The sequence below is a fragment of the Panthera leo genome, chromosome D1 (assembly GCF_018350215.1).
Source record: "Panthera leo isolate Ple1 chromosome D1, P.leo_Ple1_pat1.1, whole genome shotgun sequence".
NCBI lineage: Eukaryota > Metazoa > Chordata > Mammalia > Carnivora > Felidae > Panthera > Panthera leo.
In genome coordinates this window covers 64,688,034-64,710,353 of record NC_056688.1, presented here as the reverse complement: position 1 = coordinate 64,710,353, position 22,320 = coordinate 64,688,034, and the positions used below count along the sequence as shown (strand labels likewise).

The following is a 22,320-nucleotide window of genomic DNA, read 5'->3' as shown; positions in this document are numbered from 1 at the left end:
GCTATTGCTGGGTCATAGGGTAGGTCTATTTTTAATTTTCTGAGGAACCTCCACACTGTTTTCCAGAATGGCTGCACCAATTTGCATTCCCACCAACAGTGCAAGAGGGTTCCCGTTTCTCCACATCCTCTCCAGCATCTATAGTCTCCTGATTTGTTCATTTTGGCCACTCTGACTGGCGTGAGGTGATATCTGAGTGTGGTTTTGATTTGTATTTCCCTGATGAGGAGTGACGTTGAGCATCTTTTCATGTGCCTGTTGGCCATCTGGATGTCTTCTTTAGAGAAGTGTCTATTCGTGTTTTCTGCCCATCTCTTCACTGGATTATTTATTTTTTGGGTGTGGAGTTTGGTGGGTTCTTTATAGATTTTGGATACTAGCCCTTTGTCCGATATGCCATTTGCAAATATCTTTTCCCATTCCATCAGTTGCCTTTTAGTTTTGTTGGTTGTTTCCTTTGCTGTGCAGAAGTTTTTATCTTCATGAGGTCCCAATAGTTCATTTTTGCTTTTAATTCCCTTGCCCTTGGGGATGTGTCAAGTAAGAAATTGCTGCAGCTGAGGTCAGAGAGGTCTTTTCCTGCTTTCTCCTCTAGGGTTTTGAACATTTCCTGTCTCACATTCAGGTCCTTTATCCATTTTGAGTTTATTTTTGTGAATGGTGTAAGAAAGTGGTCTAGTTTCATTCTTCTGCATGTTGCTGTCCAGTTCTCCCAGCACCATTTGTTAAAGAGACTGTCTTTTTTCCATTGGATATTCTTTCCTGCTTTGTCAAAGATTAGTTGGCCATACTTTTGTGGGTCCAGTTCTGGAGTCTCTATTCTATTCCATTGGTCTATGTGTCTGTTTTTGTGCCAATACCATGTTGTCTTGATGATTACAGCTTTGTAGTAGAGCCTAAAGTCTGGGATTGTGATGCCTCCCGGTTTGGTCTTCTTCAAAATTACTTTGGCTGTTCGGGGTCTTCTGTGGTTCCATACAAATTTTAGGATTGCTCATTCTAGCTTCGAGAAGAATGCTGGTGCAATTTAATTGGGATTGCATTGAATGTGTAGATTGCTTTGGGTAGTATTGACATTTTAACAATATTTATTCTTCCAATCCATGAGCATGGAATGTTTTTCCATTTCTTTGTATCTTCTTCAATTTCCTTCATAAGCTTTCTATAGTTTTCAGCAGACAGATCTTTTACATCTTTGGGTAGGTTTATTCCTAGGTATTTTGTGATTCTTGGTGCAATTGTGAATGGGATCAGTTTCTTTATTTGCCTTTCTGTTGCTTCATTATTAATGTATAAGAATGCAACTGATTTCTGTACATTAATTTGGTATCCTGCAACTTTGCTGAATTCATGTATCAGTTCTAGCAGACTTTTGGTGGAGTCTATCGGGCTTTCCATGTATAATATCATGTCATCTGCAAAAAGTGAAAGCTTGACTTCATCTTTGCCAACTTTGATGCCTTTGATTTACTTTTATTGTCTGATTGCTGATGCTAGAACTTCCAACACTATGTTAAACAACAGCAGTGAAAGTGGACATCCCTGTGGTATTCCTGACCTCAGGGGGGAAGCTCTCAGTTTTCCCCCATTGAGGATGATATTAGCTGTGGGCTTTTCATAAATGGTTTTTATGATGTTTAAGTATGTTCCTTCTATCCCGACTTTCTCGAGGGTTTTTATTAAGAAAGGATGCTGAATTTTGTCAAATGCTTTTTCTGCATCGATTGACAGGATCATAGGGTTCTTATCTTTTATTAATGTGATGTATCACATTGATTGATTTGCGAATGTTGAACCAGCCCTGCAGCCCAGGAATGAATCCGACTTGATCTCCTTTAGGTTTTAAGGAAGCCCAACTGTGGCTGATAAATGACACAAACAGGTGGCCATCAATTCCACAAAAATATCTCAGATTATATCTGCGAGAATTAAATTCCCTTCATTCCTGTCCTCCTCTCAACATATTGTTCACACCATTTGATTAGTATCCATTATAGTTGGAACATCTTGCTCTTTCCTTGGTTGAAAGTGCAGTGTCTATGACTATTTTTGTATCCCTCTTTAATGGTGCAACACTGAGAATGTAGGAGGCACTGAATACGTTTGTTGAATTAGTGTTAAACAATTTTTAGAAAATCTTTGTATGTATCAGATACTATACTAGGACCTAAAGATAAATAGGTACTCCCACAACTAAAAACCATTTTTGGTTATATTCATCACTCCACCCCCTTTCAACAGAAGACCAATTCCTAGTCACCTTAGGTCTCAGGTTTAAATTTATTTCACCATTCAAACTTCTTCTGACACCCTAGACTAAGTCATAGTCTCATGGTGTATAGTTTCAGAGAATCCTGAAATATGTTTTGCATCTATTACACTTTTAATTATGATGATACTAGTGTAAATAATTGCTTCGGGTCTTTTATTTTTATTTTTATTTATTTATTTTTTTTTTGGACTACTTTCCTACACTTACATGAGGGAAGGATCATGTCTGCTTTGTTCCACACTTTATGCTGAGGACATTGCAGAGTGCCTGGTACATAGCAGTACCAGTACTTGACACGAGACATCTCAACAGGCTTTTGGGTGTACAATACGGTCTTGTTGACTACAATACAACGTTCTGCAGCAGATCTTTAGAATGTATTTCTCTTGCTCAACTGCAACCTGATGCCTGTTGATTAGCAACTTCCCATCTCACTCCAATTCCAGCCTCTGACAAGCATCTTTCCACTCTTGAGTCTGTGACTTTGAATGTTTTAGGTACACCATAAAGTAGAATCATTTAGTGTTAGTCCTTCTGTGACTGGCTTATTTCACTCAGCATAATGTCTTCCAAGTTCATCCATGTTATCACATATTGCAGAATTTCCTCTTTTCAAGACTAAAAAAGATTCCATTGTATGTATATATACCAAATTTTCTTTATCCATTTACCTGTGAGTAGACATTTAAGTTGCTTTCTCATATCTTGGCTATTGTCAATAGTGCTGGAGTGAACATGTGAGTGCTAATATCTCTGAGATACTGATTACAGTTCTTTTAGATAAATATTTAGAGTTGGGATTACTGAATGATACGGTAGTTCTATTCTTTTTTTTTTTTTTTTTTAATTTTTTTTAACGTTTATTTATTTTTGAGACAGGGAGAGACAGAGCATGAACGGGGGAGGGTCAGAGAGAGAGGGAGACACAGAATCTGAAACAGGCTCCAGGCTCTGAGCTGTCAGCACAGAGCCTGACGCGGGGCTCGAACTCACAGAGTGCGAGATCGTGACCTGAGCCGAAGTCGGCCGCTTAACCGACTGAGCCACCCAGGTGCCCCGGTAGTTCTATTCTTAATTGAGCAACCTCCATACTGGTTTTCATAGCAGCTGTACCATTTTGCATTCCCAGCAACAATGTATAAAAGTTTGCCCTCTCTCCACATACTCACCTATAATTACTTTTTTAAAAAAATTTTAAATTTTTTAATGTTTTTAGTTATTTTTGAGAGAGAGAGAGAGAGACAGAGCATGAGTGAGGCAGGGGCAGACAGAGGGAGACACAGAATCCAAAGCAGGCTCCAGGCTCAGAGCTTTCAGCACAGAGCCTGACACGGGGCTTAAACCCACAGATGGTGAGATCATGACCTGAACCGAAGTTGGACACTTAACTGACTGATCCTCCCAGGTGCCCTTCACCTACACTTACCTTTTGTTTTTTTGATAATAGCCATCTTGACACATATGAGGTGATATTTCATCATGGGTTTGATTTGCATCTATATGATGATGAGCGATGTTGAGTATCTTTCCTGGTACCTCTTGGCCATTTCTTGTTTTTGCTATTGAGTTGTCTTTGCTGAGTTGTTCCTTATATATTTTGGAAATTAATGTCTTATCAGATATATCGTTTGCAAATATTTTCTCGTTCTGTAGTTACCTTTTCACTTTGGTGATGGTTTTCATTGCTGTGCAGAAGATTTAAGTTTGATGTAGTCCCACTTATCTATTTTTGTTACCTGTGATTTTGTTTGCCTGTGATTTCGTTGGTTTTGCTGCCTGTGATTTCAATGTCATACCAAAAACATTATTGCCAAGACCAATGACATGAAACTTTTCCCCTGTTTTCTTCCAGGGGTTTTCTTCTTGCAGTTTTATTTCTTACATTTAAGTCTTTAATCCATTTTGAGTTTATTCTTTTGTTTACTTTAAGATAAGATTTCAAGGGAAGAAAAATAATATAAAAACAGAGAGGGAGATAAGCCATAAGAGACTCTTAAATACAGAGAACAAACTGAGGGTTGCTGGAGGGATGTTGGGTGGGGGGATGGGCTAAATGGGCGAGGGGCATCAAGGAAGCCTTGTTGAGATGAGTACTGGGTGTTATCTATAAGCGATGAATCACTAAATTCTACTCCTGAAGTCATTATTACACTATATGTTAACTAACTTGTATTTAAATTTAAAAAAAAAAGAGTTCAATTTCATTCTTTTGAATATGGATATCCAGTTTTTCCAACACCATTTATTGAAGAGACTTTCCTCACTGTGTATTCTTGGTGACTTTGTTGAAAATTATTTGACTGCATATGCATTAACGTATTTCTGGCACTCTATTCTATTCATTGGCCTAGACGTATGTCTTTATGTCAGTACCATACTATTTGAATTAATGTAGCTTTGCAATATTATTTTGAATCAGGAAATGTGATGCCTATAGCTTTGCTGTTCCTTCTCAAGATTATTTTGGCTGTTTGGGGGCCCTTTGTGGTTCCATATGAATTTTATAATTCTTTTTTCCATTTCTATAAAAATTATATTGAGATTTTGGTAGGGATGCACTGAATCTGCCTGGAAGGTATGGATATTTTAACAATATTAAGTCTTCCAACCTAAGAACACAGGATGTTTTTACATTTGCTTGGGTCTTATTTAATTTCTTTTATCAATATTTTATAGTTTTCACTATACAAGTTTACAAAGTAAACAAAGGAAGTTTCACCTCCTTCACTAAATATATTCCTAGATTATTTTATTCTTTTTGGTGTTTTGTAATGGGATTGTTTCCCTGTGAGCAGAGAACTGTGACAGGTTGCATACCTGAGGGCAGGTGCATAGTCTGGCTTGCATTATACTGAGAGACCTTGAAGAGATGAGAAGGAATCAGCCAATCCTTAGATGACATCGTGGACTGCCTGGACAGACAGAAATCAGAAGTAACCCTAGTGCAAAAGTAAATCATTTCACCCCAAAATTCCCTTCCCCTACACTCCAAGGAGTTTATCTAAAAAGCAGTCTTGCATGAAAAGACACTTCTCCAAACAACCCATCCAGATGGCCAACTGACACATGAAAAAATGCTCAACATCACTCATCACCAGGGAAATATAAATCAAAACCATGAGATCCCACCTCACACCTGTCAGAATGGCTAACATTAACAACTCAGGCAACAACAGAGGTTGGCGAGGATGTGGAGAAAGAGGATCTCTTTTGTACTGCTGGTGAGAATGCAAACTGGTGCAGTCACTCTGGAAAACAGTATGGAGGTTCCTCAAAAGATTAAAAATAGAACTACCCTACGACCCAGCAATTGCACTACTAGGTATTTATCCAGGGGATACAGGTGTGCTGTTTCGAAGGGATACACGCACCCCGATGTTTATAGCAGCACTATCAACAATAGCCAAAGAATGGAAAGAGCCCAAATGTCCATCGGTGGATGAATGGATAAAGAAGGTGTGGTATGTGTGTATATATATATATATATATAATATATATATATATATATACACACACACACACACACACACACACACATAATGGAGGATTACTTGGCAATCAAAAAGAATGAAATCTTGCCATTAGCAACTGCATGGATGGAACTAGAGGGTATTATGCTAAGTGAAATTAGTCAGAGAAAGACAAATATCATATGACTTCACTCATATGAGAACTTTAAGATACAAAACAGATGAACATAAGGGAAGCAAAAAGAATATAAAAACAGGGAGGGGGACAAAACATAAGAGACTCTTAAATACAGAGAAAAACTGAGGGTTGCTGGAGGGGTTGTGGGAGAGGGGATGGGCTAAATGGGTAAGGGGAATTAAGGAATCTACTCCTGATATTTTTGTTGCACTATATGCTAACTAACTTGGATGTAAATTAAAAAATAAATAATTAATAAAATAAAATAAAATAAAAAACAGTCTTGGAGGAGGAGCTGGTAATACAAGCAAAACCACATAGTTTCACACATTCTCTCAGTAAATATATGTGTTGGCTCTGCCCTTTTTAATTCATACTTGAAACAAAGTAAAATTACAGCCCAACTCTGAGTTTCAAAAGTATAAAACCTTTAGAATACATGAGAGAATATTTTTGTAGCCTTGGATTGGGAAAAGATTTCTTGAACTTGTCACTAAAACACAAAACAATAAGGAAAATGTTGTTACATTAGACTTCATTAAAATTAAAAACTTCCGTTCATCAAGAGACAATTAAGAGAGTGATAAGGCAAACCGGAATGGGAGTATAACTTCCAAATGCAGAAATCTGACAAAAGAGTTGTAGACAGATTATAGTAAGAACAAATCGATAAGAAAAGTACAATCTGAGCATAAAATTGGCAAAGGACTTGAAGAGACATTACACGAAAGGAGATATACAAATGGCTGACAAATGCTTTTTTAAAATGCTCAACATAAGAGGTCCAGAGCGATGAGGGGGAACGCCACCTGATTACTTCATTGTAAAACCTGGTGACTAGCCTCGGACTCTCTGGTGTTATCTTTCTAAAAAACTGTGGATAAATAACATCATCCACAGGAGACCTGAGTTACCAGGAATTCCTGAAGCTATTCCTTCTGCAAGTTGTCTTCTTATCCCTGACTGTTTGTAAAGAGTTCTTCTTTCACCAATTTATATTCTGGGAACATTGGATTGGGGAGAATTGGAATCCACATTTACTCTAGGATTCATACAACACACATCACTTTTGTAATAATTGGAAAACCATATTTTAATCTTTCAACATGATTAATCAAAAGGTTCTGGAGGCAGGGAAGTAATTCAGAAGGGTGAAAACTGTCCAGGCTCAATCATAAACACCTAAAATAAAGTCGTGACAGAAGTGGTGGCAATGAACACTTTGGGAGATATTTGGGAGAAGGATCGCAGGTGTAGTCCTTGCCTGCATCAGCCTGGGTGTCTTAATCCATAATTTTATACCAATTGGCTTGCTGAAAGAAAGTTCCACTGTACCTTAGCCTCCTCCCACCAATACTCCCCAGTAGTTTTTCCTACTATTCAAAAGCCTGTTAGCAAAGGTTCAAAGACAAGTCTTTGGAGACAAACTTTTGAAAAATATGAAAAATCTACTGGGAATTTTCAAAGGAACTCTCAAAGGCTCAGCCTTCAGAGTTCTTCTGTGTTACCTGGATTGAGTTGCTTTGGTGGCAAAGGTATGGAATAAATTCTTTTGGTCTCTTATTCTAGGTGGAAATAAAAATTTTCAAGACTCCATTTCAAAGGTTATGATAACCCTGTATAAGACAGGCCAAGGCTTCCAGAGAAAGTGACCTGGACTGACACTACTATCAATTGCATTTCCATTGAGTACACAATGCTTTCTAAGATACTAACTTACAAGAAGATATTTTAAAAATAATAACCTAACAGAAGAAAAATAAAACCCTCTGTAATCATGGACTCTAACCAATGAGCAAAGCAGAGAAAAAGTAAAACTATATTCTCTAGGTCTCCTAATGCTGAAATGTATACATTAAAATGAACCCAGCAGAATTTCATGAAATGATATATTTTGTGACCTAGAAAATTATAAATTAAAGTTGGTACTAATTAACATACTGGCATTGTGTATTTAAGATAGTTCTTCACATAAAGTGATAAGGCTAATGGACAACATAAACATCTATTACATATGTTCCTGAAACTATAGTTTTTCAGTTTCTGGAATCACACTGAATTTCTTTCAAAACGACCTATTTTTTCTAGCCATTAATTTTCTCATTGCCTCTTTCACCTCTTTGTTTCTCAGACTGTAGATCAAGGGGTTCAGCATGGGGACCACCACTGTATAGAACACAGACACCACTTTAATATCGTCAGATGAGTGGCTTGACTTTGGTATGACATAAACAAATGTGACTGTGTCATAAAACAAAGTGGCTGCACTGAGGTGAGAAGTACAAAAAGAGAAGGCCTTGTGTCTTCCCTCAGTGGGGTGCATATTCAGGACCAAATGCAGGATGTATAGATATGAAACAGCTATGATAAACAATGTGATTACAATGATTGACCCACCTAAGATGGCAGGAGATACTTCAGCAACATAAATATGGGTACAAGAAAGCTTCACTAGTGGTGGGAGGTCACAGAAGACATGGTTGATTTTATTTGGTCCACAGAAAGTCAAGCTCAATAAACAGCCAGTAAATGATGAAGCATTCACCCATCCCCCCAGATAGGAAGCAGCCAATAAGACGATACAGACTCTGGAAGACATGTGTGTAGAGTAGAGAAGTGGAGAGCGGGTGGCCACATAGTGATCATAGGCCATGGCAGCCAGCAGGAAACACTCAGCCGTTCCAAAGACAACATCAGAGCCAAGCTGAACTATGTGGGTGCCAGTATGATATGGAAAAGCGTGATGTACTGTTGCTGCAATGAAAATAAAAGAAGACTTCAGAGCCAAAAGCTCTGGGGATAAATTTAAGGTCTGCCACCTGGCAGGTGACCTTGAAAATTATATAATCCTTCTGAGACTCAATATCCTTATTTTTAAAATTAAGATAATATTTGCCTCACATGGCTGCTGTTAAGTGAGATGCTGTATGTTAACACACTTAGGAATAGATAACAGTAAACAAATAATTCATAACTGAGAATCTATTTCAAATAAACAACTAGTAGCTCCTGCTACAAATGCACGGACATTAATAAATCAATAACAAAGAATGACTGTTACCTGCTGGTCAAATATTATGACAGAGACAAACTCTAGGAGTCATCTCTATATGACAGGGTTTATTTACTCAGGATTTAGGACCATTTAGAATATAAAACTCTTACCTCAGGTCAGAGAAGCACAGGTTTGTCAACATCCCACTGAGAATCCAATGGGAGAAAATCCAACAAGACTGAGAAAATTAGGTGCGTTTATGTATGCCTACACCATTATGCTGTCTGAGGTTCATAAAGGTCTCAGGGGCTTCATTTAGTCTTCTCATTATTTGTATATAATAATGGAGAACATCAAATTTGTTTTGAAACTTGATTTGGACCAACACAATTAATGTGGGCTATCCTTTGGTCATCCGTGATATTTCTAAGAAGCAGCCTAGAACTATTTTCTTAAACACTACCTTGTGACTCACAGTTAGTTCCTGAGGAGTTGCAGAAGAGCCACAATGCTCCATGTGAAAGTGACCCATGATTTAATGCAGCATTGGCATTTCCCACTTATTATATAGATCCCCCCACCAAATCTCGAACTCCTTAAATAGAGATGCAGTTATTGAAGATGCTTCTTCCTTTTCCTGCCCCATATTTTTCTCTACCCCAGTCCCCCCTTTGAATAACCAAGAATCTCTTCCTTGTTCCTGATTTCCATATGGTTTTTCATGAGTGATGTTACTGTTTGTATTGCTCTGATATTGCTTTCTTTTACTCAAAAATATTTTTTAGGTAATTCCCTGTGGGCATGTACTAATCTCCTTCAATCTTTGTAATGATTCATAGCATTCTAAGTGTTTGATCAGTATTTATTTAGCTATACCCTGCCAATGCTTATATACCAGTAGTTCTCTTGGGTATGCTCTAAGAAGTGAAATTATTGGGTCAAAAGCTTTGCCCAATTTAAATTCTGATAGATAATGCTAAATGGCACTTTTTCATTTTTTCATTTTTTTGCATAGATAAGTATATGATATTCTGGGTAATTCCTAAGATCTATCTTCCACCTCATTAATTCTCTCTTTAGTTATGTATAATCTACCGTCTAACCTATTTTTTCTGGGTATATTTTTTTATTTCCAGACTATCTGTTTGTTTGTTTGTTTGTTTTTTCAAATTGTTGTGGTCTTTTCTAAAACAAAAACCCATCTGAGGTTTCTTATTCTTTTATTCCTTTGAAAATATTAACCAATATGTTATACTGTCTACTAGCTCATTCTATTACAACCTGATGGTCTAAATCTGTTCTTTGATGTGTCTGCAAACATACCTTGTTTTTTACTGTTTGCATTTGGGTTTGTTCTTTTATAATTTCAAATTTTGAACACATCTTTTTTTAGTGGGGTTTTGTCTGCATTACTCTTGTCTAGCCTGGGTTAAAAGTATGTCCTCCCAAATAAGTTTTGCTCTTTATTTCTGTCACTTGCTTCTATATCACTGGTTCAGGATAAATTGTGATGCCATTTTCTCAAATTGAAGGTTTACAGAGGAGGAAGACAGTGTAAGACAGTATATTGACAGTATAAAGACAGTATTTTGAACCCCAAACTCATATTTGGTACAGATTTTTCCCCAGAATTCCCAAAAGAGACATTTTTATCTCCAAAAGATTTAACAGTTTGGTGGATGAAAAATTGACTTTATACTACCATGTCAAGCAGCAACACTTCAATATATCCCTTTCTGCAAGCAGCTACAATGTACAGTTATTATAATCCTTGGAACTCTGGGAGGCTTGGGGACCTGGCCTTATGGAAATTTAGTGTTCCAGAACCTGATACAATCTCCCTAACGATTTTAACAGCAAGGAGTCACAGTTTACACTCTCAAGAGATTAGATTACCAAACTTTTAATGACCAGCTTCATGTTGGGAAAGACTGTGTTGATAACACTGGTAATTATGATATGTGTTGATACAAGAGCTTAAAGGGAATGTCTTCCTCTGAACTGCAGGAACACGCAGGATCCCATCACATTTCTGTGTGGCAGTCAACAAAAATACCCGACTCTCACATGGCAAGGGAAATCTCATCATTTTTCATTTTGGATTTCTTTTTTCATTTTCATTTTCATTTCATTTTTCATTTTCAATTTCTTTATTTTCTGGTACTAGAAACTGACATTAGTTTGAAAGCTCAAACGCTCTATGGTTTAATGGGGACTCCGTGCCTACTTGAGGCCTGTCCGCCCAGGCACATCCCTGGCACATCCCAGGCACATCCGAGGCTAAGTCTTCCTGCAATTTTTTACACTAGTATCACACAATAAGTAGACAAAATATAATGATTTAAAGTCAGGAAGGCCATATTCCTAGTCAAATTAAATTGGTCTGGAAAGTGATTGACAAAATATAACAGGACCTGAAAGATCACTTATACAAAAAAAAAAAAAAAAAAAGATTGAGATTTTGATTATAGTTTAGACATGGGTTGACTACTTCTTATTGTTGATACCAATCCCCATACCAACAGCCAAAATTTTCCAGCTTCAGGATTAACGTATTTGTGGAAATGTCTCAGTTGGGGGTTTGAGTGTCCTTCATTTTGCATTTATATTATTTGCACGTGATGTAGTTTTATAGAATTGTGTGGTACAAGGGCAAAACTTGTCACAAGGACGTTAAAGCCTTCTGATTTGGCATTTGCTCTTTGGGGCAGTTAATCTGTAAAAGCTGACAGAAAAAATCTCCTATTCCCGTGTGGGCACACATGGCACTGGCCGATCCACAAGGGTTTCTCACACACTGACCATGTGCCAAGAACTCAGTCAAGGAAGAGGAAGACTTGTGTATAATCAGAGCCACTTTCCTGTGCCACATCGTCTACCAGGTGTAGAAGTGAAAGCGATTTAGTGTTTTCCTTCTACAAATATAAAACACGGTGAGAAAATGTAGATTCACAAATGCCCCAATCGACAGTATCCCAAATGACTGTCTGGTAGCTTGACTTCGTTCCTGAGTGTGCTATCAAATTATCTTTCCTCTCCTCCCCTCTCCTTCTCTAACACATAGCTATAACCGCCCATTTACAATTGGAAAATAAGAGAAAGAAAAATGTTTTAGCATATTCTGACGGGTTGTTTGCAAGCATGTAGTATAGCCTTGCAAATAAGGACAACTTTGATATTCAATCCTCTTGTAGAAAGTGGTAACCTATATACTAAGGAGCAAGTAATGTTTGCATATGAAACCTTAGACACCAACCACTTGGCTAGCCAATAAACTCCGGGGGAAGCAACATATTGATGTGGGTGTAATGGATCCATGTAATATTGCTGGATCAAGACTATGCTTCTGTGGTCGACTCCCCAGACTCCCCACATCTTGAGAAGATCTTTGCAAGAAACCACATTTAGAAACATTGTATGGACATGGTTGAATGACTCAAGTCTTGGTTAATAAATAACTTTCTTTTAAGCTGGTTTATTGCTGGCCTTACAGGCTTTCTATTTGGTGCTCTTTCATCTCTCTAAATTTTCAAGGAAAAACTCTGAGTCTCAAAATGCCTCTGAGCAAGAATAGGCTGATTTTACTACTTGGAATGCTCTGTGTGGAACAAGGTAAATCTGCAACTCTCTCTCTCCCCAAAGGTAAGTTCCAAACAAACACTATCACTGCCTTTGTCTGAAGGAATAACCTTTGCTGGCAATGGACATCACAACCCCAACTCAATATTCCTTTGGGAAAATAGAAGCATATAAATTTTGGAGATCTAATTGTTTTTCATGTAATTATTTTGAGCTTCTGTCCTGTAATCAGCGTATGAAACTGCATAAAACATTCACGGGATACAATTTGAACAAGATGCATTGATCTGGAGAGAAAACTGGGATGATTCACTTATTTGGACATATCCCACAATCCCATCTTTTTTCATGGAGCAAATTCTGGAAATCAGCATCTATTGGTGCATCTATTGGGAAGCACTGGAAATCTTTTGGAAAATTCTCCTATTGGGAAATATGAAGTCTATTTACTGTGGTGCATTATGAATGATCTTTTTTTCCTTCAAGTACCAGAAGGTGAGAGTAGTTCTTGGAAGGCTTCTCTATAGTCAGAGTCGTGCCAGCCCCAAGAATCATCCTGTTTTCTGTCTTTGCTTCAGCGAGTTCAGGAAATAGTCAACTTCATGTCTAATTTACTTATGATCCATTCAACTGAAACAGTTAGAAAATAAGTTTTTGATTCAATGTCATGCCTGCATTGGGTTCAGAACCAAAAAGGCTCAGTATTACAGCCATACTTTGCTGTTAATTAGCTGTGATTTTCTTAGATTCTTCACTTTCTCATCTGTAATTCAGGGGCGATAGTGCTTGATTCACAGGCATTGAATGGGGATTAAATGAGAAGTTATTTGAAAGAACTTTGTATATTTTACCATGTTAATCCAAATAGCTATGCTCTCAAGGATATGCTCTCAAGAAAAAACATTTGTTCATCCATCCAACTTTTCTAAGTGTCTACTGTATGCTAGGAATTGTGCAAAACCTTGGAAATACAGAGATGAATAAAACATAGGGTTTTTTTCCCTCATGTAGTTTATAGTCCAATGAGAGAGACAAACAACTCATTATCACAATACTGCATGGCAAAGTCTATAAAAGTGGGGAGGAAAGTGTACTACACAATACAGGAGAGATACTTACCACAGCTTGAGGAAACGAAGGAAGACTTCTCAGTTGAGGTGTTGCCCAAGTTGAGGAATAAGGATTAGAGGGTTCAGCCAGGTAAAGAAGCAGGGTGATTATAAGGCAGGGCTTTCTAGTCTCTCCTTGAAAACATGCTGAAAAGAATGACCTGCAGAAGGGGCAGAATTACCATCCTCGAATTACCAGGGAGTCCTAAACATCTTTAATCTATCTCATCTGCTAATTGAGGAGTCAAAAAACACATTGAGGTTAAATAAGTAAATGAAACCTTTTCAGGAATAAAGTCTTCTCCACAAAAAGGAAAGAGTTCTTTTTGCCATTACCTGGCAACCCTTCTAGCCTAACACCACTGTGGTGTGTGAATCAGGACATCTTCTCTCTGCCCCACTCTTCTCGAACAACCTGCCACTTTCCACGTGCATAAAGATTTAAATCCAATATCTGACAATGTGTCAGGCAGCATAGACCATGGTCTCCACTCAGTTTCCTGGGTGGAGCAAAGAAGATGTACACACAATTACAATCCAAGGCAGAATATGGCATCATCCACTTCACTACTTAACTGAGCAACTTCTATGCATAATGAACTGTTCTAGACATTTTGAATTTAGATATTTCTAAGGTTAAGCTCCTATATTTGAGAATACCACAGCCTAGCTGGGTTGAATGATGTAAAATTAACCATAATGGCATGTGATAAATGCTATAGGAGTACAGAATGCTGTAAGGAGCCTCTAAGAGGGCAGGTTGCTCAAAACCAAGGGGGCTATAGTCCTGCTAACCCAGTGGAGATCTACTTCACCTTCATATTAAAGGTGAGTCCCTTCACCTTCATATTAAAAAAAATAGGTGTCTTCATAATGTGCCCGTTCTATGTGAGAAAAGCTGAAGCAAATCTCACAATTAACATAAAGCCATTTTATAATATTTCTACATGCTCAATGTCCTACAGTTGCTTGCTCAGTAAAGTTTCCTGTATCCCTCATTTCCAGGAGCTATCTAACCACTAAATTTTTGTCTTCTCTCATTCCCAGCTCCCACTTGTGGGCAGAGTTTGGTGAAGGCACAGCCTTGGAATTACCTTAACATTTTCAGTCGCATTGTTGGGGGAAGCCAAGTGGAAAAGGGTTCCTACCCCTGGCAGGTGAGTCTCAGGGAACATTCTCTGGCAGGTAGACTATGAGCTGTCTCAGGACTGGATCTCCCAGAAACACATGCTATTCATCAGTGAACTCCATTCTGCCTACCTCATAACCAGATATCTCATGAGTGTGGGCCAGGATCCAAGTCCCTCAAGATGTCCATCCATCGAGTTCCAGAAAATGTGTGTTCAGAATAATCATATGCACTATTGGCTTGCTCCAAAAATTGGAAATGCCATCCCAAACTTTCAGCCCCTAAGACAAAAATTGCACTTCAATAAGCTAAAAAAAAAAAAAAAACCTCGTGAGTTTACAATTAAAAAAACCAATTTTCTTAGTCAACAAATATATTATATTGTTATAGCTAAAGATGCTCAGGAAAGTCAAAGCTGTCATATCCATAGGTCTAATTTCTGTTTGGAGATTTGTACCTATACCATAGGACATCTTAGGGATGTCCTTAGAAGCTGATATCCTAAGAATTGTCTCTCAATCTAATTTCCTGGTCTTCCCATGCCATAGAAATGCCTTTGTGCTTCTGTCTATAGCCTACAGTGTTCGCATTTATTGTCTTTGACATTCTCCCAGCTTTCTTTACCCTGAGAGCCGTGTTGTATTCTTGCCTCTTAATTTTGTGAGCAATAGCCCCTTGCTTTTACTTTAAGTCAGTCACATCAATTTTTGGTAAGTGGCTATTTAGTAATGATTGGTTGATTGAATTTGTGCTCAGTAGGTTGACTAAATGGCTGAGTCATTGTCATTTGATTAACTGATGAATTAATTACTTGGTTGAAGAGTCGATTTGATCCGTTGCTTATCTGGTCAATCGGTTGACTAATCAATTCAGAAGTTCATATTCAAGTCATAGTCAGTGGTTTTACTTCCTTTTACTTACTATTCTTCTCTGTATTAAAATTTTTAATAGTTTATTGAATAATTTTTGGTCAAAAAGAGACAGTTCTAATACATTGATTTTTTTCTAATTTTGACAATGGAATTAACAGCATATACTTGTACCCATTTTAGAGTCAAATCAAATATCATGAACAAGATAAACCAAAGATAGCAAGTAATTTGTAGAGGCAGATTAAAAAATAGGCTTGAAGCAGTGGTAGTTAGAAGCAAATAGTTAAAAGCATGAGGAAATTGTAGATACACACTATTCTCTAAGAGGCTTGGAGGAATTGAAGCATGTGTCGAAAGATTACCTTAGCCCTCACCTTGTTTTTCTCCCAAACCTCTTCATCTGGACTCTGCTATATCTTATACTTTTCTTTCTTTCTCTTCACTCACAGGCATTGTTCATATTATTAGGGTAACAGTCTGGGCCAACAGTATTATGAAAATAAATAAACAAACAAACAAATAAATAAATACCACCAGTTTTACTACCAATTCTACTAAACTCTTAACAGCCAACCATCTCAAATTAACTACCTCTTCTGTAGACCAGGGCTGGAAGTATTCTGGTTCCAACACTACCCTTCTGAGCTGTAATGGGACAGATTTTACTCCTTCACACTCCACAACTTCTAATATTTGTATATAAGACATCTGGGCCTATTTTTCAGAATATGCTCAGTCTCCAGGTTTTGTGGGGGGGGTCACAGGGCATTGACTTGCTCCCACTTAAGCTCTTTGTAATCCAGGTGTCTCTGAAACGAAGGCAGAAGCACATCTGTGGTGGAACCATCATCTCTGCACAGTGGGTGATTACGGCTGCTCACTGCGTTGCAAACAGGTAGGAAAGGCCTAGTTCATGGATGAATGCCAGATTATCCACCTTCTCCTTTGGAATCAGCAGCAACAACTCTATTACAACATGGAAATGTGTGATGTATGCATTAGCATGGGAACATCCTACATGCATGACACAAAAAGGGCTAAGTGACACTGTCAGAGGGTACTTAACTTGATAGAAAACATACTTTCTTTGCAGGAGTAGAAAATTTTATTTACTCAAACATGACTGGAAGTAACTAAAGAATAACATCCAAGTGAAAACAAAGGATCATAAAGATACATTTGTGAAAAGCCTCTCCTACATTTCAGTGAAAAAAAAAATCTGGTTCATTATGCATCCTAAAAAATTGGTAAAAGAACCCAGTGCTTCTAATTGTGCCTTTGTTTCATACAATAAAGTCTATATACAAAATGTGTATTCTGGAAAATATTGCTCCTACCAGTATTTTGCTTTTATAACACATGTCTGATCATACTGATCCCATTTTTGGAAGATTTATTTGTGATTTCTGTCCTTGTAAAAGGAGCTGACATTAAACATTAGTAATAGAAAGCCATGCCCTGGTAGCCCCTGGCCCTGACCAGCATTGTCCATGTTTAGTCATGGGCTCACTGCAGCTGTTGGAATGCAACTTTATATTTCAGTGACTCACTTCTTGATCCAACTTCTCTTCTTCCTTTTCCAAAAGTGTAAAAACAGTTCTCCCCCAAATGCAAAGGTCATTGTTGTTCTATTTTTTTTCCTTTGAAATCAACTTACAGCATTTAAAGATTAAGACAAAATTGATAGAGGAAACCAAAGGGAGGCCAGTAAAACATAAAGAAGTCTCTCATGTCTGCTTTTCTACTGGTCATGCCTCTCTGAGCTTCAGTCTAACAACTTCCATCTTTTATCCACTTTCCTGTGTGCTCTAAATGTTCTATTGTTTTTAGTGCTCTGGGTAGTCACTAGGCTGCAATCAAGTCCCATATTTGTTCTCTCTCATTTTAAGTCAGCAAACATCCCCTGGATATTCACTTGGCATTAGACACTTTGGTGGGTACCAAGATACAAAGGTAAGTAAGATGTAATTCCTGCCCACAGAGAGTTGATAGTCTAAAGAAAAGTTAATTGATAATTTCACTGTAGTGTGGCAGGTGGTTAGGCTAAAGAGATGCTGTGTATTAGGTTAGGTACCCAATATAGCCAAGAGCTGGAGGGAGTATACCAGGAGAAAATTACAACCTTTTCAGTTCTATATTAAAAAAAAATCACTTCTGGGAATAAAGGGTGCCCAAAGACTGTAAGCCCAAAGTTCTTAATACAACTCAATGCATTCTACCGAGTTCCTTTTAGATAACTTTGCTACAGAAAGAATGGCAATAGAGTGGTCTTTCCCATCTCACACCATGTCTCTAAATCACAAACATAAAGAATGTAAGGAGAAGATCCTCACTTCCCATTGTGTTCATCAGTCCCAAAGCCTTAACTGTGCATACTCGCTGAGATACCAGAGTTTTGGTGTTATTACATCTTTCACAATGTACACTGAGCATTAGATCTCTGATATTAAAGCAGCATACTTAGGGGAATCACAAGTAATTCTCAAAGAATCTCACTAATATTGAAGCCAGGCCAGCCAGTTAGGGTAGCTGAATAAAGTCCACTATGGCTTCAGACCTCTGAGTTACAATATAAATGCATTTTTAGACATTTAATGAATAACATTGCAAAATATTCAATTTATCATATTATTGGCTCCATTTGAGGCCACTCTTTACTAGTTCCTCACTTAAATCGGGAATTTTGCACTTTTACTAGTAGTGATGGAATCATTCTCACTTTCTCTGTTCAGTATCCTCACACTCATATCATCCATCCATGTGATTTGAAAGAGGCCAGATTGTCAACCATTACGAGTATATTCAGAGGCTAAATGAAAGTCAGCCATTTTACCGCTTCTTCTTCATAGAAATATTGCATCAACTTTGAATGTTACTGCTGGAGAGTATGACTTGAGTCATATAGAGCCAGGGGAGCAAACCCTCACCATTGAAACCATCATCATACACCCCTACTTCTCCATCAAGAAGCCAATGGACTATGATATTGCTCTTTTGAAGATGGATGGCGCCTTCCATTTTGGTAAACATTAGAGGTTCACTCTGAATTGTCTATCCCATGTGCTCTATAACTTCTGTTCCATAGCACATTTCCTACAGCGTATGTTATGTAGCATACGTCCAACAGTTCTGGGTCATGCACTTCAAGACAGGAATTTGAGGTGGAGGGTCCCCTATGTGAAGCTCTTTTTGCTTGTGGCTTCAAATATAGGATTATGTGGATTCAGGAGAGAGTCTTTCTTTGTCTGATAAGTGGCCCCTGGAGGTGCGAGGCATAGCTATCACAACTCTCACAAGGTCTTTGGGGGAACCACCTACATACCAAATGGTGAGTGGCTTAGGGTGTCCTCTCCGTGGATGAGACAAACCCTGTCCTGCTCTTTTCTTCAGGCCAGTTTGTGGGCCCAATGTGTCTTCCAGAGCCAAAGGAACAATTTGAGGCTGGATTTATTTGTACAACTGCAGGCTGGGGCCGCTCAGCTGAAGGTAAGAACTTGTATGCCACTTCTCTTAATCAGATGTCAGAACTTCCTGGTGGGTAATTAGAAAATACAGTTGTTTTTAATTTATTTAAAACAACAACAACAATGGTGTAAACATTTCAAAAGAGAATATTCATTGTACATAGAAATTCAGGTCTTTCCAAAGGATACAAACCTGAATGTAGCATCTTCAATTGAGGAAGTGCGAGAGTGCCTCACTGGGGCTCTCATCTCTGTGTTTTCTAGATGGCGTTCTCTCACAGGTATTGCAGGATGTGAACCTGCCCATTTTGACCCAGGAAGAGTGTGTGGCAGCTTTGTCAACCCTAAAGAAACCCATCAGTGGGCAGACCTTTCTCTGCACAGGTTTCCCAGATGGAGGGAGAGATGCATGTCAGGTAGGTGGGAGTGGTCAGGCTGAAAGGTCCCTGGCTGGGCTTCCCTCAGCTTTGCCATCAGGTGAGGGGCTGAAAGAAGGCTACAGGAAAAACTGGATTCTTGTCAGGGGTGGCAAGGGAGGTCAAGTTGAAATAAAGTGACAGTTTTTACAATCTGTTTTTACTGGAGAGTGTGAATTCAGAGGAGGTCTTCTCCTTTTTCCAAAAGACCAACTAACAGAGATAGTGCCATCAGTGAGCTTAGGGTTCTCTACAGCTGAAGGATGGCTGGCGTTTTCCTACTTAGAAGTTTCCATCTAGTGGATAATCACTTTCCTTCCATTCCTCCCGCTGACCAAGATCTGGGATCAGTTTCACTACTGGGCAAGACTTCTCTGAGTCTGCAGGATGAGATAGGAGATGGAAGAAAGGGTGGAAGGGGAAGGATGGGGAAGAAAGAGGTAGAATTGATAGGCCCTAATGATATTTGAAGATTTAATGTGAATTGTGCTTGACTGTTCTCCTGGCCACCGAGTCCAAGTTATTAGAAGTGAAGAAATATCATTGATCCTCCTTTAGCATATTCTTGGGGGGAAAGAGTGAGCACAGACACTGATAATGATGGTAATGGAGGCTTTTCCCCCTGCAGGGAGATTCAGGAGGTTCCCTCATGTGCCGGAATAAGAAGGGGGCTTGGACTCTGGCTGGTGTGACTTCTTGGGGTTTGGGCTGTGGCCGAGGCTGGAGAAACAACATGCAGGAAGATAACCAAGGATCCCCTGGGATCTTCACAGATCTTAGAAAAGTGCTTCCCTGGATCCACAAACACATCCAAATTGGTAATAAACCCAGCACATAAGGTCAAGAAGCTAGGGCCAGAGAGAGCGTCAGCAGAGTCTAGGCAAGACAGGACCACTGAGCAGACAGGTTTGCTTCTGTTTTTAGTGTAGTACATAAGAATTGTGACATTTATGAAATTTAAAACAAGAGTAAAATATGGTGTGCAGTCCAGCATACAAATATACAAAGAAACATGAATCCATTCATCCTAGACTTTGTCAAATTGCCTTTAGTTGAAACAATCAGCTAGAGATGTATTTTCACCATTTACTTCTCAACTGTGCTAGCAAGATTTATTAAGCTATAGAGAAATTTTGCTCCCCAGAGGACAATGTCTGCATTGGTTTTTGGTTGTCACAACGTGGGGGTGCCACCCACCTAAAGGGAAGGAGGTATGGATGTTGCTAAGCATCCTATAATGCACAGAACAGACCCATGACAAAGAATGATCCAACCCAAAATGTGAGTGATACTGTGGTTGAGAAGGCCAGGCACGGATCTGGGTACCATACGTCTGAAAAGATCAGGGTCTATAAACACCTTCTACTAGACTGATCAGGGAGTTAATTGAAACTTCGGTTCTGCCTCCACATCCAACGTAATTGGTTTCTAACTAGTAGCTTCCAGCTTCAATAGGGCTTCTGTTCTGTCCCAAAGGAGTTAATTAAAATTCATTTGGTAAGAACTTGGGTTTGTTATCAAGTGTACAGTGGCAGGCATCCAAGCCCTCAGCTCAAGCGGTGGCTACCCCAGTAACTCTTTTTTGGTTGTGGGCCACTTATTTTCATCTCCAGCATCCCTTCTCATCAACAATGGGAGAAGTAGACCAGATAACCTCTTCCTCTGTGTAACCTCCCAGCTAATCATGGCCTGATTAGTGCACTTAATAAAGAGAGTGAAATTTCATTAAAACACCGAGACCACGTTCCTGTTTTGTCAAATTATGCCTTCTGTTCTTTCCAGAGATCAGATTTTCATTAGTTGCATAGTGACTTAAAAACCCCTGCACTTTTGAGCCAGGGAAATGCTAACTTGTTGAAATATTGTTCAGGATACCACAGACCTTGAACAGCACGCTTCTTTTTCTTTCTCAGGGAAGCAGAGGAAGAGCTCCAGAGGTGGGTATTTCTTACAGCCTGCTCCACGGGGAGCAGGAATTAATATCTAGTATTTCTGAATATAAGTTCCTTTTGTAATCAAAAATCTTAGGAAGAGCTTTCTCTGCTCACTAGGTAGAAATCTACCCACACTTGGGGCACCCACAGCCATTCCCTGCCAGTCAGGGCAGCCCATCACCCAGAAGGAGCTCTGGATTCTCTCCCATTTCACTTCTTCAAGCCCTCCATCTCAACTCAGCAAACACTTGCCGAATCCTAGCTTTAGATCAGACACTCGAGAGGGAGCGGGAGGTGAGGTGGTGCAGATGGTCACTAAGCTACACGCCTTATCCCGAAAGTGTCCTCATGTGTACAGGGGACTCTCCCCCACATTGCCAAGTCTTCAATGAAGCTGCTCTGTGACTTTGGGAAAGCTCCTTCCTACCTCTGGACCTCAGTTTCCTTGTCCATAAAGAAAAGAATCTGGGAGCTTGGGTGACACAGTCGGTTAAGTGTCCGACTTCAGCTCAGGTCATGTTTTGCAGTTTGTGAGTTCTAGCCCCGCATCAGGCTCTGTGCTGACAGCTCAAAGCCTAGAGCCTGCTTCGGATTTCGTGTCTTCCTCTCTCTTTGCCCCTCTTCCACTTTGCGCGCGTGCGCTCTTTCTCTCAAGAATAAATGGTTAAAAAAAAAAAGTCTGGATCAGATAGTCTCTAAGGCACCTTTGGCTCAAATATTCAGTGTGTCTGTGAGTCTGTGGAACTAAATACAAAGATAGTTTCAGGAAAAAGAGTACCTTGAGAGCTGCAGAAGTAAGCGGCTGTGGGGGAAAAAGCCAGAGGAGGCTTTGGAACACAGATGCATTTTAAGCTGAATCACAACAAACAAACAAACAAACAACAAAACCACAAAGAACCAGT

General features: G+C 39.0%; 3 protein-coding genes across 10 annotated transcripts in view; 1 reads left to right on the top strand and 2 right to left on the bottom strand.

Annotated features, from left to right (window-relative positions):
• The window catches only part of LOC122200439 (olfactory receptor 481), a 47,309-nt gene that overhangs the window by 4,152 nt on the left and 20,837 nt on the right, over positions 1 to 22,320 (bottom strand). For 5 of the 8 annotated variants that reach the window (XM_042906027.1, XM_042906024.1, XM_042906030.1 and 2 more), the window contains 5 exons: positions 18,927 to 19,135; positions 15,979 to 16,081; positions 14,864 to 15,040; positions 13,614 to 13,764; positions 5,090 to 5,184 (listed from right to left, as the gene is read on the bottom strand). The gene's annotated coding sequence lies outside the window, so the exon portion shown is untranslated. Of the gene's footprint in view, positions 1 to 5,089; positions 5,185 to 13,613; positions 13,765 to 13,939; positions 13,988 to 14,863; positions 15,041 to 15,978; positions 16,082 to 16,195; positions 16,571 to 18,926; positions 19,136 to 22,320 lie in introns of those variants that run through there. The other 3 variants (XM_042906026.1, XM_042906025.1, XM_042906032.1) reach the window with 3 other exon arrangements.
• On the bottom strand, positions 7,986 to 8,753 carry LOC122201251 (olfactory receptor 481-like; the record flags this gene model as incomplete). The annotated part of the gene is made up of 1 exon (XM_042907159.1): positions 7,986 to 8,753. A coding segment is annotated over one exon (768 nt), but the record flags the coding sequence as incomplete, so codon positions are not given.
• OVCH2 (ovochymase 2) lies at positions 12,401 to 20,390 on the top strand. The gene is made up of 7 exons (XM_042906033.1): positions 12,401 to 12,557; positions 14,651 to 14,760; positions 16,408 to 16,499; positions 18,454 to 18,626; positions 18,995 to 19,090; positions 19,333 to 19,484; positions 20,113 to 20,390. Exons 1-7 carry the CDS (start codon positions 12,470 to 12,472, stop codon positions 20,320 to 20,322), a joined length of 921 nt encoding a protein of 306 aa, XP_042761967.1. The 5' UTR covers positions 12,401 to 12,469; the 3' UTR covers positions 20,323 to 20,390.